At 45.2% G+C, this 19,011-nt stretch overlaps 1 protein-coding gene across 1 annotated transcript in view; it reads right to left on the bottom strand.

Moving 5' to 3' along the window:
* Positions 1-19,011, bottom strand: part of COL4A2 (collagen type IV alpha 2 chain) — a 730,687-nt gene that overhangs the window by 66,396 nt on the left and 645,280 nt on the right. Inside the window, exons 37-38 of the mRNA XM_069636740.1 lie at positions 17,665-17,772; positions 12,423-12,530 (exon numbers count right to left, since the gene is read on the bottom strand). Coding sequence (XP_069492841.1) covers positions 12,423-12,530; positions 17,665-17,772 — 216 coding nt within the window. The remainder of the gene's footprint in view (positions 1-12,422; positions 12,531-17,664; positions 17,773-19,011) is intronic.

Here is a 19,011-nt window from a genome sequence, read left to right as displayed (position 1 = left end):
ATGGAACACCCTAACCCTTTGCCTCAGTTTTGCACCTTTGTCTGACTTTTGAGGTACGTGAAGCCTTTTTTAGATTCACTTACCTGCTCATCTCATTCATTTTGGGGGTACTGGTGAAACATTAAAGGAAACCAGTGTGGGGGGATTGCTTCTCTCAGTCATGGTTTTTGTGTTGGTTAATGTAACACACCCCACTTTGCCAATGAAAACTGAAGAGGCACAATGCATCCCTTCTTCTTAGTTGTGTGGCAACATTTTATACGCCTTTTAGATATGCCTAAGATAGGCCGGAGGCAGCGGACCAGGCTTTTCTCCTTTTTCATGTGCACCATCTTTTCTTTACTTCATAATGCCATTTTGAGTACCAGATATTTAAAATGGCCACGCCATGGGAATGAAATGAAATGATATTTTATATATATCGCGCTCGTACACAAGTGTTTCAAAGCGCGACCAGGCAAAGGGAGGGGAACAAGGGAGAACAAAAAACAGCGATCTTACCAGGCCCAGTGTCATTAAGAACGTGCAAGTGCATGGAAAAGGGAAAAGGGGAGGAAGTGCATTGAGGGGGGAGAAGTGGAAAGTGCAGAACAGAGGAGAGAACAGAATAAATACAAAATAAATAAATAAATAAATAAATAAAGGTGATAAACGGTGGTAGTGCAACCAGCAAGCGGCAGGTGACATATTAGTCAGATAGGGTATATCTGATATGTGCAGAAGAAATTGGGAGGGGTACTGTATGCGTACAGATACAGACCGCAGTACAAGGGGTGGCCCGAAGTCAGTGCAGGAGGGTAGCTGGGTGAGCAGGTACCTGGGCCCGAATGACAGAGGGGGCCAGGTGCACGGTGCCAAAGAAAACAGATCAGCAGAGGAGAAGAGGGGCAAAAGCAGAAGCGAAGAGGAAGGTCTTGAGGTGCTTCCGAAACCAGAGATGGTTCTCCTCAAGTTTCAAGGTGGCCCGGAGGCTGTTCCAAAGGGAGGCACCAGCCGAAGACAGAGTCCTACCCCCAGCCAGTTTCTTTGCAAAACGACTAACCCTGAGGGAGTTAGAAGTAGAGGAGCGAAGGGCTCGAGAGGGGAGGTATTTACAGAGGGATAGTTGAAGATATTTTGGACCCAAGCCCCAGAAAGCCTTGTGGACAATGCAGAGGGTTTGAAATGTAATCCTGGCATCCACTGGGAGCCAATGAATGGATTTCAGAGCTGGAGAGATACAATCCCAGGGCTTGAGGCCAAGGACAAATCGCGCAGTCCTGTTCTGGATTAGTTGTAAAGGACAGAGAGTGGAGGCAGGTAGATCTAGAAAGAGGCTGTTACAGTAATCCAGCCTAGAGAGAAATAGAGCTTGGGAGACAGTGAGCTTTTGAGGGAAGGAGAGGAAAGTACTCTACCTCTAAGAAGGTGAAATAAAAAGTTTGACTTTTTGGCGACTTCAGAGATGTGTGCGGGGAAGGAAAGTGTGGAGTCAACGATAACCCTGAGGTTCTTAGCCTCGCAGGTAGGGGTAGGATGAGGGCCAAGGGAGGCCGGCCAGAGAGTGAGGGGAAAGGATGGAGAAGGTGTACCAATGAGGAGGATCTCAGTCTTGTTGGCATTTAGACAAATGTCAGTGGCAGCACACCAATTTTGAATGGCGATTAGACAATCAGAGATGAGCGAAGGAGAGGAGGTGGCTGACAGAAACCTGAAAATGAGTTGGTTTCATCAGCATAGCACTGGAAGTTTGAGCAGAAAATGGAGATGCAGTAGGCGAGAGTTGCCAGGTATTGGTTGAAAAGCCAGGGCAAGAGGTTAGACCCCTGGGGAACACCACAGGTGGAGAGGGAGATAGAAGATAGGAAGGACGCAAGTTGTACCTGCAAGGGTCGATCAGAAAAGAAAGAGTTCAGCCAGGCCAGAGCCTGATTAGTGATACCCAGGTTGTCACAGAGACGATTAAGCAGGGTGGTATGGTTGACTGTGTCGAAAGCAGAGGAGAGATCAAGTAGGATGAGGACAGAGGGAATGTTTGAGTCAAAGTGGTTTAAGTCCAACCCTTTGGCCATCTTGCTTTTACACTGTCTTAATGCCTTCTCAGGTCTGAAAATTCCTTAAAAATGCCTGCATTTCCCAGGGCCCTGCTCTGGGCCAACGTGTGGTGTTTGTCTGGCGTGGCAGGAAATGGTCTGGTCCCATTCAACATTACAGCCTAGGGACACCTGCTGCTGGGCGGATGTGGGGTGGGTGGCTGTCCATGAATGGACAGACCGTACCTAATTAAATGGTGCAGATTCTTGGTAGTGCTGGTCTGTCGAAACAACCACCCAGGAATTTGTATAAGAAGAGGAGTCTGCTGCCATTGTGGAAGTCCCCCTCAAGAACCAAGAGTCAGAAGAAGAGAAGACTGCTGATGCAGACCAAAAGAAGTTCATCAAAAGCAAACCGAAATTGCCCAAGCCAACCACAGGTGGCTTCTGGTGCCTTTCCTGCCACCAGGGAAGACACTTGAGAGTTCCTCCCTCCGTTGGACTGGTGGGAACAACTGATCCTGCATCATATTGCAATGCCCTGCCATTGGTGGTCTTCAGAACTACCCTTGGAACCTTCCTGGAGCTCACCACTCACCAACAAGGTGACCCTGCTGCTAGTGTCACTGTCCTTTGCTGGAGCTTGGGACTCTGCAGATCCTCGACTTGTGGCCCAGGAGCAGTGTTGCCTGGGTTTGTTCATATACAGATTCAGAACGAGAATCAGACGAGAGTGGGGTGTGCCAACAAGCACTCCTGAATTCTTACATGAATTGTCATTAGTATTAATTCATGAACACTATAAGAAGAGGACTTTCATATTTCGAGCCCGCAGCATATAAGAACACATATTCGTCCACAATTGGGGCAAATATCGAAAGGAATGATAAGACCTCAGATTTTAACTACAGTTTGTAATAAGAATTATATCTAACGATTAGAAATACAAGAAAGAAGCAGAGAACGACAGTACACATAGCCCGAAAAATAACCTAATTAGTGTCATAGAGAGAGAAAGCAATGTCCCTTAATCGTGTTTTCATTGAAATAACATGCAACAGTACATTATACAATTTCAATTGATGATCCTTATACAAAATGTGGCACTGATGAAGCCCTTATTGAATAAAACACGTGTTGGCCCCCAGCAAATATTGTTCTTAATTATTCATTCATTTCTTTATCAAACCTTTTAGATTGTCACACATATAAAAAAATTCTCAACAAACAAACAAACAGAAAATCAGTTGATTTAATTCAGAGACTAGCCATGTGCAGATAGATACAAAACGTATTTCAATATTTCAATATCAGGGACATTCACAGTTATAAATGTCATGTTGTACCATGAGCACGCGTCACACAAGACATTTTGATGATTCAGGAGCCAAGTAACAGCCTTTTTGTTCCCCTTTCTGAGAAAAAAATATATATACGTGAGTGTGTGTTTTGTAGTGTATATTGTCCTTGAATTTTAGTTGCTTTGCATGATTTAGAAGCCTAATCAATAGTGGTGTTGCTGCCGTTTCATTAATTGGGTGTCTCTAAGTGTTGTTAACTGTATTAACACACCAAATACTTTCTTCCTGATGTCTGCGTTACTGCTCTGCCTACTCTACCTTGTGAGTGTTTCGCATGACTAAGAGTCTAGAACCTTGTTTACCAATTAGGTTGGCTTCCCAGAACCTGTGGTCAGGGTGCACCTTGTTGCCTACCCATGTAGGGGCCACCACTTTCCACAGCCTGAATGTAACATCTTGTGGCTGGGCAAACCTTTACTCCTTTACACGCTCACCTATAGACATAAGCAGTGCCTGGCCTGTTAGTCTCTTGTACTCTTGCTGTTTCTCAGAGTGGGAGCAGACGGCTCAATGTAATATTCATCGCACAGGGATGATCCACCTGGGCAGGGTTTGTTTGGTCACAGCTCTGCTCGTACGAGCACCAGTGTAACCAACGAAAAGCAGGTCATCTTTTTTAGCCTCTCTATTATGGGAGACATAGAACTTAAGGGCCCACACAGTGTACAGCCGATGGAATCGTTCCTTCGTAATGGAAGGGTGATGTAGAGGAAAAAATACGCAAAGATTGATCTTCTGAGAGGGATGGAACTCCAAGACCACCTTTGGCAGAAAGAAGGTACTCACTCTCAAATGTCACCTTCTCTTTGGACAAAACCAAATAGGGAGGTAAAACAGACAACGCTTGGAGAGCACTCACCCATGTCTTGGAAGTGATGGCAACCAGGAAAATCTCCTGAATAATCTACTAGCACAATAATTAAGAAGCTCAAACGGAGCACCAAAAAGAAACATTAAAAATACATTCAAATTCCACACCTCAACCACAAACTGGTGGGGAGGAAACTAGTTAGACAAACCCCAGAAGAACTGCATAACATTGGGGATTGTGAAAAATGAGCCCTGTTCCGGAGACCTCTTGAAAACCAAAATAGCAGTGAGGTAACCCTTTACAGTGCCAATCTGCAGGCCCACCTGGGCCAAAGAAAACAGAAAATCCAATACAGGGAATAGACAACATGATAAAGGATTAAGGTCTCTCTCCCAGCATCAGTTCAAAAGTAAATGGATTTCGTAGCAGGCCTTCGAGCTGAAAGGAGAACATCACGAACGTCGTCTGACAAGTCCCATTCCTTGTATTTCAGTCTCTCAGTAGCCAAGGATGAAGGCGCAGGCTGCTGATGTTCGGGTGGGGTACCTGACCCTTTGAATGGGAGAGCAAGTCAACTCCCCTCAGAAGGTGCCAAGGAAGGCAGATGGACCTGTCCAGTCTGGGGTAGATCAGGATCATGTGGTTTAAACAGGTGAAATCTCCTGAGAACGAGTGGAATGACAGGGATCGGGAGGACGTATAAAAGAAGTTGAAAGCTGACTCGACTGTCAATGCCTCCCTCAGAGCTCACTGATGAGGAAATTCGCTAGAGCAGAGCAACTTGTACTTCCTGTTAACACTGAAGTGAATAGGCCCACTTGAGGAATTCCCCAAACAGAGAAAGTCTCCTCCAGAACTTCCCGACAGAGCTCCCACTAATGAGAGGCCGCAGTCTGTCTGCTCAAGGCATCCGCTGTGACATTCTCTTACCTGGCCAGATGACCTGCCGTCAGAGAGAAAATGTTACCCAGAGCCCAGAACCACAGTCTCATTGCTTCTTTGTATAGAGGCAAGGACCCCATGCCACCTCGTCTGCTGAGGTAGTGCATAGCCACTGTGTTGTCCGTCAGGATCAGCAAAGTCTTGCACTTCACAGAGGGGAGGAAAGCAACCATAACCGGCGTGATCACCCTCAACTCCAGCAAGCTGAAGTGTTATCAAGACATCACTGGAGACGGCAGGACGCTCACTGTGAGGTCTGCCAGGTGAGCGCCTCATGTGGACCTAAAACTGAGACCATTGGAAATGGAGAAGCCACTGAAGCGATCTCATGCACAGTCTCACCTCAGGCACCACTAGAATGCAGCAGGCCATAAGGTCCAGAAGGCGCAGGAAGTCCAAGGCCGGGACTTGTTCTCGGGATTGGAGATATTGAGCATCCGAAAGATGTAAGCCAATCGATCCTTGGGCAGGAAGAGCCTGCCCAGTTGAGTGTCCAAGACAGCAACAATAAATCGGAAACACAAGGGTGGTGAAACCTGAGACTTCTTGAAGTTCAGGGAAAAGCCCAGGCTGTGCAATAGAGTGCATGTGCAATGTAGGGGCTCTGACACTAGATTTGGGGAGCTAGCTCGGACGGGATAGTCGTCTAGGTAGGGAAGAAATTAATGCCCTTCCTCCTGGAGACGAGCTGCCACCACTGCTAGCAGTTTGGTGAAAGCCGTTGGGGAAGAAAGCCTGAATGACAGGTTCTTGAATTGGTAATGCTGTTGACCCACCACGAACCTCAGATACTTCCTGTGCTTTTGATGAATTGGCACATGGAAGTAAGCATCCTGAAGTTCCAGGGAAACCAACCAGTCCTGTAGATCAAGGACTTGTAGAATCTGGCCTAGAGGGACCATCTTGAACTTGGCTTTGTGTAGGAACAAGATCAGTAGCTGCAGATCCAGGATGGGGAGCAAGCCCTTGTCCTTCTTCAGCACCAGAGAATAGGTGTAATACCACCCCTTGCCTCATTCCGTGGGCGGAACTAGTTTAATTGTGCATTTTGACTGAAACTGATGTACCTCCTCCTGTAGAATGGGGTCCTGAGACAAAGGGGTATACTAAGAACCCTGGCCCAGGGGGCGCTGAAGGAATGGAAGGCAAAATCCCTGCCGAATGACCTGTAAGGCCCAAGCGTCAGATGTGGTCATTCTGGGCTGCACAGTGAAAGCTCCCTCCACAGATGTAGAATGTCAAAGCCCGCCAATGAGATTTGGCATCCTGGGGTGCGGTGGGGACAGCAGCCATTGCCATGCCCCCTCACTGGGCACCGTTCCTCTCCCTCTCAGGAAACATCTGCCCTGTCCTCTTCCCAGGACAGACTGACCAGGGCCCCTCGGGGCAAAGTGGCAAAGGGATGAAAGCCCCTGCCTTGAGATGATGTCGAGGTGACATCTGTGTGGAAGGCTGTTGCACTGCTAGCCCCAAAGACATAGCAGTCACCTTGGGCGACTGAACCTTCTGTTGGGCTTTGTTAGCCTTAGCTCCAAAAAGGTTAGGGCCATCAAACAGCATATCCAACTGTCTGGGATAGATGTCTGGCACAAAGCCTGATGTCCTTAGCCATGAGTGCACCTTACCAAAGTGCTAGTGGCCATGACCCTTCACACACAGTCCACCATGTCCAGCAGGTCTGGTGGGTACCCGGCCCAGTCCTCACCCATCAGTATGGGTTGGCGGTGGAGCTGACATTGACATATGGCACATGTCACATGCCACGTTCCGCTCCAACCCCTTCTCCCCTGTCTTCCTTGCAACTCACGTACAGGAACTAGGAAGCTCTCGCAGCTTCCTGGTTCCTGTTTGTGAGCAGCACGGAGGAGCTGAGAGTGGCCTGGAAGAATGGACCGAAGCTACAAGAAAAAGGTAAGGCTTTTTAAGAAAAATATGATGTGTATTTTGCATGCGTGAAGTGCATGTAAGATGTATGTATGTGAATGGTGGGTGAATGAGAAGTAATGTGATGTGATGTGCGTTTTTGATTGTTCCGGGTGGGTGGAAGTGTGTCTTTGTTGAGAATGCAATGGGTGGATGTAAGAGAAGGTGTGAGTGAGTGACTGGTGGGTGAATGAGTATGAATGTGATGGTGTGTTTCTGAATGTTCTAGGTGAGTGTGTGCCTGTGTAGAGAATGCAATGGCAGGAGGTAAGAAAATGTGCATGAGTGAGTGACTGGTGGGTGAATGAGCATGAATGTGATGGTGTGTTTTAGAATGTTTTGGGTGCGTGGGTGTCTGCCTGTGCAGAGAATGCAATGAGTGGATGTACGTTAAGGTGTGAATGAGGGACTGGTGGATGAATGTGTATGAATGAGATGGTGTGTTTTTGATTGTTGTGGGTGGGTATGTATCAAATGTTCACAGAAAGTGTGCTGTGTAGTGCAACGTTTTAACCCATTATTCAAAAAATGTTCTCTGGGGAGCACAAAGAATCCCCCCTAAACTCCCCCACAGACCCATTTTCGTTAGTTCGGGCTCCCTCGCTACACTCGGTCGCAATCGCATACTTGTGGCAAATATTACACCCTCCAAAAATACAACTCACCAGCCACCATAGGTGGCTGGTATATTTGTGGCCCAGGCACTGCCCCCTTCTTTCTACGCTACGTGCAACTTTTAAGCTTTGATTAAAAAACATATTTACTTCTTTCACTTGCAGTAGTGCATGCCCCTGCAGCGGCATAATCATCATGGGCATTGCACACACATGGTGGTCCTGACTGGCCCAGGGTGTGTCGCAGCTTGCGGGGGGAAAACAGCTTGGCTCGCAGGGGGGCCGCCAAAGGTTGTGCTACGCCATTGGGAAACACTGGGTCTGATAAAGGACTAGTGTGCAGTGCATGCCTTGAAGTCTGCCAGTGAGTCCCCGGGCGAGAAGCAACATGTGGGTGTTTTCAATTTAAAATAACTGTGTGGTGCCACAGATTTATGTGTGCAGCAATTGTATTACATTCAATGGTGGGGTCTTTTCAAGTCCTCTGGCACCCAGTATTACGCTAACATTTTTAAAAAACTACTGGGGCCTTGGGTATATTGAAAGAAACGTTCCTTGGTATTATACTCCAGCAAAGATAACTGAGGCCAGTCTAATAGGTTTCTTCTATCGTAGTGGTAGCTGACTCATAGATACATTTATAACCAGGAATTTTGTTGATGCTAAATCCTGCTCAATTATTACATTTCTAGGCCTTGCTCATGCAGCATTTTGCTCCTCGGTAAACAGCAGAGCACGCCTACCAAGGTCAGTGCTTTTTTGGTTTGTTTAACACAGCAATGCCACAGATAGCGAGTACTTTTTTGCCCATTGATCTATATATGTTTCTACACTAACTGTAGCCTGCATTAGAGATTTTGGTTACCCTGTTACAAGTACTGCATTATGTATGTTTCACTTCCGCTACCCCAGGCATTTTGGTGATATGACGTCCCTGGTGAGGCTTTCCTGTGCTGGGAGCTGGCAGAAATTCCATCTCTGGGGAGGTGTCGAGGTCACTAGCCCCTCAAAGGTCCTCTGACTGGCCCAATAGGTCCTCACCTTTCCCATAGAACTCTTCCAGGAAATCCTTTGTCGCCCTAGAACCTATAGGTTCAAGCCCAAAAGGTACCTGGTTACCCTCCTCATCGTAGATGTCATGAATATTCAACATGAAGGCAACCCTAGGGATTGGAAACTATTCCTGCAGAGTTGTGACTTCAGTCGGTGCGAACGACCTCGAGGACTAACTAAGCTTTGGGCCTTTCTGCACAGAGACACCTCTGTCTCCCTCTGCTCCAGGCCGTAGCCCTAAAGCGTGCAGGAGTATACTACAGAGGGTACCCTGCCGGACGCAACAGATGCAGTTGGACCCTGCAGCACTGTATCCACAGCTGATGGCACTGTCGACTTAGTCACAGTCACCGAGGCTACAGCCGCCAGCGTTTTGAAGAAGATGTCCAAAATCTTCAGGTGAAAAGTCTTCCTAGAGCGCTGGTTCTTCTTCAGAAGACAAATGTCGGTGCAAGGACTCACTCAGGGAGCGAGAACTCTTTCTATGCTTTTTCTTCTTGTCCTTTTCCTTGTACAGAGCCGCATGCCCTCAGAGTATTGTTTCACACTATGCGACCTCGATCGAGATCGTGGTTCATAAACCTTCCACTTGTGGATGAAGGTAAATATCTTTGCCACCCTCTCTCGGAAGGCCTTTGGGTGTATGGAGTGGCATGACCCACAATCCTGGCTGACACGGTCCTCTCCTAAGCAATTCAAACACATCTGGTGCATATCAGAGACCGGCATTTTCCAGCTGCAGTCCGCATACAGCTTGAAGCCTGAGGTCTTGAATGAAATAGACATGGCGGAGCCGACTCGGAGCTGTGCTGTGCTCCTGGAGGTGGAAACATTTCCGGAGAAATAGCTGCGCTGGATTAGGGATATTACAGGTTAGGACTCTGTGGGAGGAAATAATCCATTAGAAGTCAAGTTTAGCTGTTGGGGGTAAAGGAGGGGTGATCATTGGTACATGGTACCGCTCTATCAAAGCAAATAAAAAAGGACATCAAGATGAAATTAGGCTTTATGTAATTTACGTAGGTTAGATGAGAATCGCCCCAAAATATTGCATCCGAAAATCCCACAGCCGAACATGCCGAATTTCAAAATCCGCATTTCAATGCATTTATATGTGGGAGGTTGGCTAGGGTAATAAATATTGTAAGGGTAGTATGGGGTAGCTACCAGGGGGGAGGGGGTCTCCCCTTCATATAAGTGCATTGAAATGTGCAGGAGAAAAACAAATTGCGTATTTTTGGTCACAGGATTTCTTTCCTGAATAATATCACATAGATCCAGTTAGATGCATCTAGAATGCTGTGTACAGGGTAAATAGGTGTCAAAACCTCATGCCTTTAGGTCAAGGCATTTAAAATATATAACAACAATGGCTATGGTCTGCCGTGAGGGCACAGTGGAGTGGTTCAACGGCTCACTGAAAGTGTTCCAGGTCCATACCAAACACAAGGTTGTCCCAAACAGCCAGTACCAGATTATCAGTCCAATCAGTGTTGGGTTTGCTCAGGAACCAGAGTGTTGGTCAAGCAAAAGGTGATTGGCCTTGCAGGATATGGTCCTTATGTTGAGCGTATTGAAAAGGGGCATCAGGGGTACCAGAGAACTCTCATCTTATCTCAAGGATATTTGTAGAGTGTGACATAAGCCCGAAGGCATCTTGGTGATAACAAGAGGTAGGGATCAAGACTGGATTACAACCGAAAAGTCTTCAAAGTCCAGAGGTACTCTATCAAACGTGTTATGAATTAGGCGACTAGATAGCACATTTACCTCCAAACCCCATTACGTGTTGACAAAGACATATAAAGGCAAGTGTTAGTAAGTGAACAAACTAGTAAAACAAATGTTGAAATCACAAGCTCTCCACGGCCTGGCTACATACCAGGAACCTCAGGTCGGGGGTCTAACTACAAAGGTGGCTTATCGAGGGCAGAATTAGGGGAGGATATTGGAGATGGAGGAAAGAGGGATAAGAGCGGCAAAGGTAGAGAAAAAGAGAGAAAAAACGAATTACGAGCCTGATACGAATAATATTTTACTGTATAATTATAGTCTTTTATATTGTTTGGGTAAAATATGATCGTACTTTATTATTAATGTATTGGATAATCGTTGTAAACTAGAATGATTGTGTAAGACAATGCATTTTGCCAAATAAATGCATACAAAAATAAATGGACATTACTGGTGAGATCTGCCGTTATCGATTCTGGATATCATGATTACGTTTTGGGATACCAGCCTCTCCAGGTTTCATTTCTCCGGGTCCATCTAAGACGATTGGGTGCCGAAAAGTGAGTGTGGATAAAGAAACAGAGTTCCCGACAAAGGAGGACGAGCGATGTGGGCAGTGCCATGCAGTTGGGACCCACTGACTGCTGTTGAGTCCAGATGTCAAATCTTCATGAAGTTACCTACTGGTTGCGTGGTTCTGGTAGGCTTGACCCCGGATCGGTCAAGTACTTAGCTCCTGTGGGTAGGTACGGTCACAGTTATGGGATACCAGTCCCTGCGGCTCTGGTTGTGTTCGGCTTCCGTTCAGAAGAGGTCCTCTGAAATTAACTGTGATGTTGAGAAGATGAGGTGGTCCTGTCAGGCATCAGAGTTGTCGAGATGACATGCAGTGCGGTCAGTGTTGCTGGGGTATGGTGCAGACTCCAAGTCATGAAAGACATGGCTTTATAGATGACAAAAGACTTTATAGGAAATAACTGGGAAGTCAGGAGAGGTGAGGACACCATGAACATGGAGGCTCTCTGGCTCAACCTTGGGTAGACTTCCCAGGTGCAGGCCTCTGGCTCTGTCAGCTGTGGGTTATCATGGATGGGCCAGGTCCTTTTCCCAGCAGTCAGATCACATCCCTACCTGTGTGTGCTGACCATGGAAGGAACCAGTTGTTGAGATTTCATTCCAGTTTTTCCTGGTTGGACAAGGGAGATAAGCACTAGTCCTGGTCACAACCTAGAAGGTCGAAAATATGGTTTCCAAGGTTCTGAAAGAGGTTTTTCTGTATGGAAGTCTGAACAAGTCTTGCTCCTTCTTCAGCAAAGCATCTTTGCTCCAGCTTTAGGCATTCTCTTCCATACATCGGCAAAGCAGTAGATCAGGTGCGCAATATTTATTGGATATTGAGTTGAGGATTGAGGTCCATGCTTTGGTGGCCACCTAATCAGTGGTGCTGGCCACATTATTTTCCTGGGTGAATGTCGTGGCTGTGGATTCGCTCGACTCATCCCAATTACACTGGCCAGAACTGGTATTGGCTTGCCAGGCCGTCTGGAAATATCTGGCAGGTCATGACCATATACAGCCACATCGTTATCCCCAACGCATCCTGTAGCAACTGTGCCCAACATAATAACTTGCCAAGGATTTCACGAAGGAAGGGGCCTGTAGGCCCACCTGTGGAGTACAGCCACTCCGAAATTGACGAAACGGCTGCCAATAACCATTCGCACACTTTACAGTCTGCGAGGACAGGATATTAGCCTGGGGAAGTTAATGGTACAGGGACAAGTTGTGAACCTGTCCTCAAATTCTAAAATGGTTCCAGGGACGCCGCTGATCAGGACCTTTGACCTTGCAGATATGTTATGAAGAGCTGGGAGTGGTAGAAAAACATTCATGTGGAATAGATGCCATAAAGATCAACCAACAAAGGTACTATATCAGTAACATGGGTAACACGATTACTTAATGTGCCTACCTGGTTGTCCTGGAAAACCTGGGAGCCCAAAATCTCCTTTTTCACCTGAATATCCAGAGGTACCAGGAAGGCCCTGAGATCCTGGGGTACCCGCAAGCCCTGGAAAACCTGCGGGAACAATTGAAAAATGGGTTAAAAACGTATATCTATAAATACATGCAGAACAAATGAATTCTTCTATGCTGATGTATTGTGCTCTACTTGAAACAAATAACCATGTTTATCATTCAAAGAAAACTAGGACAACTGATGGACCTTTATCAAAGTTATAGCTTTGAAAATGTGTTTTTAATCTTGTTTTTGAATGCAAACAGGCTTCACAGCTTCTCACAGCATAATGGACAAGAGCTACCGGCGCACTCTCTATAGAGGCGGAAATGTGGGGAGATGGATGGATGAATGGGTTAGAGTGCTTGCCAGCCCTGCATATGCCGGATTTGATTGCTTATATTAAATAGCAAATAGTATTTTTGTAGTTCACTCCCAGAGGTCAAATTGCTTATAACTGGGGCTGGATTTCATGCAGTGTACTGGCCTTTAGACACGTGTGCAGAAGTGCCACCCAGTTCTTCGCTGACACACAGAGAAGAGAAGTTTTGGAACAGTATTTGAAGTTAGGGACCAGCATAAAGATGACATTTAACATTTGCATTCACAGACCACTTCAAGGAAGACAACTGGACCATTATCTGGCAATAGTGCAACATTGAGTAATCAATGACGTGCCTTGTAGTTAGGCGTGTCCTAGCATGCTTTTTGATATGAATAGCATAGGGGTTCATGTGTTCAGGGTATATTACCCAACTCGATAATTTGCCTGTAATGATTTTTATATGTGCATCTTTGAGTGCTTGTGACCCTCACCTTCTCTCCGTTATGGTGGTTTACTTTGCCTGTAATGATGTGTATAGATTCTATGCATCTTTGAGTGTTTGTGAGCCTCATCCTCTCTCTGTTATGGTGGGTTAGTTTGCCTATAATTATATGTATAGATTATTTGAGTGTTTATGACCCTCATCTTCTCTCTGTTGTGGTGGGTTAGTTTGCCTTAATGATTTGTATATATTCTATTCTATGCATCTTTGAGTGTTTATGCCCCTCATCCTCACTCTGTTGTGGTGGGTTAGTTTGCCTGTAATGATTTGTATATATTCTATTCTATGCATCTTTTAGTGTTTGAGATTTCACTGTAGTATGGTTGCAACCGTGAGGTCAGATTTCGGGCTCCTGGGGGCCGATCTAGCCCCACACACATGAAAGCATTAGTCTGCTTGCATAATCCTAAATGCTGATTCCAGGTGGCCCTTTTTCTAAATCATTGCTCAATTATCTTTCTTTGCAGATGTAAGGTTGTTATGAGGCCGTACTAAAACTACCATCAGCCCTAGCTAGCATAGTCAATAGAGGGGGATCATGGGAGTCGTAGTCCAAATAATCTGGAAAGCCAAAGGTTGCAAATCCCGGGGCTAATGGAGGCCTATTGCAGAAAACAATGAGAAAACTGTTAATGTAATGGATGTTGAGGGGTGTCATATTCATTACAGTTGTTAAAAACAGCCCCAAGAAGTCTGTTTGGTCCATTACTCATTGACATGGGCAGCGGTCGGTTTAACTTCACAGCGCTCCTGTTCAATGGGGACGTAACATTAACAGAAAGCGTAAAATCCTTGCTTTTACGTCTTGCATGAACGTAATCCCCGTTTTCAATCATTTGCATGGCAGAGAGGAGGGGCGGAACGCAACCTGCATTTCCGCCACCTCCTTCATCTCTGTCATACATATGTATTTTCATGCCAGTGCAAATGCTGGAGATCCGTATGGGGTACACCATCTTTATGCACCAGCATAAAGCATGCGGACCCCATAGGGATCCATTGTAAATGGCTCCTTCCTTGCTCGCATGGCAGGCGACATTTACAACTACCAATAAACACTGTCTGACATGCTTCCAGTGTTCACAAATGACAATGAAACACTCTTTGACATGCTCGAGTTTATTTGTAATTGTAAGCGCTGCATGGCAAGCTGCGCTCACAATCAAAAGTAAACTCTGCCTGCCATGTCAGGCAGCATTTACTCACTTTGCACTGCAGAAGAGCAAGCAGCCCACAGTGCAAATGACCGAAATTTGGCGGCGGGGACTCACTTACATTAAACTGTACACGTAATGGCTCCCCACCGTCAAATTGCGATTTTCATGCACATGAGGCCCCACAATGTTTAGAAGTGGCTTACGCTTTCCTATACTTTGTTTTAGAAGTAGGGAGCTGTATTTACTTGTGATATTTTTACTAAGGGTTGTGTTGTTGCAATATTGTTTTGTTAGACAGTGCCATTCCATACCCATTTATGTATTCTGGCGTCAAAGAAATTCTTTGGGGTTTCACAACATGAATTAGAGGCCCAGAGTAATGCATTGAGATTGCAGCAAAACCATGTCGTTCTTCTCATTGTACACTGCTGGTACAGCTGATCTTTACGCAAAGCACTTTTGGCCTTTGTGTTGGACCGAGCCTGCTTCTTACCACGTGCGATCTATAGAGTTGCTGGTTCTTTTGGATGTGTATTGATATGTGTGGCACAGGTCTAACAATTTCAATCTGTACAAGAGCTGAATGTTTACGGTTGCCATTTCTCCACCAAATGACTCAGCCGTTTCTTCTCTTTCCAGGATGCGATGCATCAGGGGCGTTGCTGGGGGGGCCAAGGGGGCTATAACCCCTGATCTTTTGGTTGTAGCCCCGGATAGAATCTCAGGAGCTACAGCCAAAAGACTAGCTAGCCCCCAGTCCCAACAGTTCCAACATTACCGTAGCCCCTGGTCTTTTCCAGACCTAGCAACTCCCCTGCGATGCATGATGAATAGCGTTTGGAAGGTTATAATATACAGTTTCAGAATACATCTTCTCTGAATGGCAGCCGCACAACAGAACCTGGTGCGCTGCATTGTTGTCGTATGCTAGCTTATAATCACTTGTATTGATTGTATGCCTCTTCACCTGTGTATGGCCCTCAACTTCAATGTCATAGTGCTGCTGATTTGCTTAGATTGTTTGTATGCATTCGTTGCATTTTTACAGTGCCTGGCCCTCATCAATCTGCATTTTTACTGTGCCTGGCCCTCATCAATCTGCATTTTTACTGTGTTTGGCCCTCATTTCGATCTACCATTGTTGTTTCATTTTCTTAGATTGGTTGTATTTACTCTTTATATGTTTTACATTGTCTTGCACTCATTTCCTACCTGCTATTGTTTTTTCGTTTGCCTGTAATGATTTTTATAGATGCTATGCATCATTGAGTGTTTTTGAGCCTCATCCTCTCTCTGCTATGGTGGTTTACTTTGCCTATAATGATTTCTATATGTTCTATGCATCTTTCAGTGGTTGTGACCCTCATCTTCCTTCTGTAATTCTTTTTTAGTTTGCCTATAATGAGTTGTATTGATTCTATGCATTGGGTGCTTGTGACCCTTGTCTTCTCTCTGTTATGGTGGTTTAGTTTGCCTGTAATGATTTGTATATGTTATATGCATATTTGAGTGTTTTTGAGCCTCATCCTCTCTCTGCTATGGTGGTTTACTTTGCCTATAATGATTTGTATATGTTCTATGCATCTTTCAGTGGTTGTGACCCTCGTCTTCTCTCTGTTATGGTGGTTTAGTTTGCCTGTAATGATTTGTATATATTCTATGCATCTTTGAGTGTTTGTGAGCCTCATCCTCTCTCTGTTATGGTGGGTTAGTTTGCCTATAATTATGTGCATAGATTATATGCATCTTTGAGTGTTTATGACCCTCATCTTCTCTCTGTGATGGTGGTTTAGTTTGCCTATAATGATTTGTATAGTTTCTATGCATCTTTCAGTGTTTGTGAGCCTCATCTTCTCTCTGTTATGGTTGTTTATTTTGCCTATAATGATATGTATAGATTCTTTGAGTGTTTATGACCCTCATCTTCTCTCTGTTATGGTGGTATAGTTTGCCTATAATGATTTGTTTATGTTCTATGCATCTTTGAGTGTTTGTGAGCCTCATCCTCTCTCTGTTATGGTGGTTTAGTTTGCCTGTAATGATTTGTATAGATTCTATGCATCTTTGAGTGTTTGTGGGCCTCACCCTCTCTCTGTTATGGGGGTTAGTTTGCCTGTAATGATATGTATAGATTCTTTGAGTGTTTATGACCCTCATCTTCTCTCTGTTATGGTGGTATAGTTTGCCTATAATGATTTGTTTATGTTCTATGCATCTTTGAGTGTTTGTGAGCCTCATCCTCTCTCTGTTATGGTGGTTTAGTTTGCCTGTAATGATTTGTATAGATTCTATGCATCTTTGAGTGTTTGTGGGCCTCACCCTCTCTCTGTTATGTGGGTTAGTTTGCCTGTAATAATTTGTATAGATTCTATGCATCTTTGAGTGTTTGTGAGCCTCATCCTCTCTCTGCTATGGTGGGTTAGTTTGCCTATAATTATGTGCATAGATTCTATGCATGATTCCATGCATCTTTGAGTGTTTATGACACTCATCTTCTCTCTGTTATGGTGTGTTAGTTTGCCTGTAATGATTTGTATAGATTCTATGCATCTTTGAGTGTTTATGACCCTCATCATCTCTTTGTTGTGGTGGGTTAGTTTGCCTGTAATGATTTGTATATGTTATATGCATCTTTGAGTGTTTGTGAGCCTCATCCTCTCTCTGCTATGGTGGGTTAGTTTGCCTGTAATTATTTGTATATGTCCTATGCATCTTTGAGTGTTTGTGAGCCTCATCCTCTCTCTGTTATGGTGTGTTAGTTTGCTTGTAATGATTTGTATAGATTCTATGCATCTTTGAGTGTTTGTGAACCTCATCCTATCTCTGTTATGGTGGGTTAGTTTGCCTATAATTATGTGCATAGATTCTATGCATCTTTAACTGTGTCTGATCCTACAACACATTGTAGGCGCAGCACAACAACAATGCAGACGTTGTTGTTGTGCTGCACCTACAATGTGTTGTATAGATCTCCTAGAATCATCCTGCTCTCAAAGTAGAGTGATATGATGCCGTGCAAGCACGATCCACACGCTAAAAATCTTCATAAATAGTAAGGAAGATAATTGACCTAGCAAATGTTGAAACCTATTTATACACTCTCTTAAATACTCTAAATAGTGACTCTTCCCAGGACATGCTGACATGGTGGAACATGTGCCAGATATGCTGGACTATCAAACAGTCAGTAGTAACCAAAGCGTATCTTACCTGTTGACCCTGGTTCACCGGGTGAACCTCGATGACCCGCCATGCCTTCGATGCCAGGGAATCCTATGTCACCTCTACTTCCCTTTTCTCCAAGAATTCCCTTTTCACCTGGAAAATAAATAAGAGTTACATTTGAGTCATTCGTTGTCTACATTTTGTATCAGCCAATATTTCCATATAAAGAAATATTGATTTTCAGAGTGCCTGGGTGCGAACCAACGGTGCTTCCTTTCACTCAAGGGAACCCTCCTCACAGGAGGGAGCAGCAATTAAGGATGTACCGTGAGATATCTTTTACTCTTCTTGGGCCACTGGCACAGTCTTAGGGTTTCAGTGAAAGATTCAAATGAATAGTGGAAATAGGGGGATTTTTTTAAGAATCCAGTCCAAGGCAAAGGGTTCTTATATGCTGACTATAGGGATAATCTCGTTCTCCTGGGCCAATCCCTGCTTCTCCTGGTGGCTGTCTAGTATTTTCTCACCCTAAATGACCCCTGGAGATAATCTGCATGTAGTTGTGTAAGAGCAGGCTTTTGGGTAGGCAACTGTGCAGCGGGGCTGGCGCTGCCAAGAAGCGAGCTGCTCAGAGTTGCCACCAAGATCCGTAGAATATCAAGAACATTTTAATTGGGCAGTTTTTGAAGAATCCATTTTTTTCAAATATATTTTTTATTGGCAGTTGTTGGATGTCACAATTATACATGGTAAGAAGGCAGTCGACATGTTGAGTCTTGACACAAGCTGCGGCATGCCTGTTTTCACTGTATTTTTTCCCAATAAACACGAAAAGGAAAATTACCCCCTCCCCCAACTAACCCCCCCAATATGAACTCCTCCTCCTACCTCCTGGGTAGCTGAGTGCAACCGAGTCCTAAATGTGCACATTTTGCACCTTTGCCCTGCGTCATCTCTACTGGCACCGGAGGAATGTGAATAATGACTGAGGTAGGGGTCTAGTCCACAAAAACCATATTTTCCGGCTCTGTTCCTCACTCTTTCTCAGCCCTCTCCCTCTTACACCTCTCTCGCGGTGAGCCCGATCCCACGGTTAAAGCTTGATCAGTTCTTGTCAAGGAAGGTGGCCCATTCCAGCGTGGGGCTGGTTTCTGATTGTGTAGTTCCCCAGTCAACAACTCCATCTCATAGCTGTCCCTTGCCTTTGAAGCCCATTGCCTTCCTGTGGGGAGCTGGGCCCTCTTCCACCCCCCAGCCAATCATGCACGGGCTGCAAGCAGGATGAAATTAATCATATGAGGTAACCTCATCCCTTCCCCTTGTGCATCTCAACTCTGAATAGTACCAGCCAGGGGTCGAGACGCTGCTCTATCCAATCAAGGCTTTTTATCC

This window comes from Ambystoma mexicanum, chromosome 7p (assembly GCF_040938575.1).
Source record: "Ambystoma mexicanum isolate Mex_15411 chromosome 7p, UKY_AmexF1_1, whole genome shotgun sequence".
Taxonomy (NCBI): domain Eukaryota; kingdom Metazoa; phylum Chordata; class Amphibia; order Caudata; family Ambystomatidae; genus Ambystoma; species Ambystoma mexicanum.
This window is presented reverse-complemented; position numbering and strand designations above follow the sequence as displayed.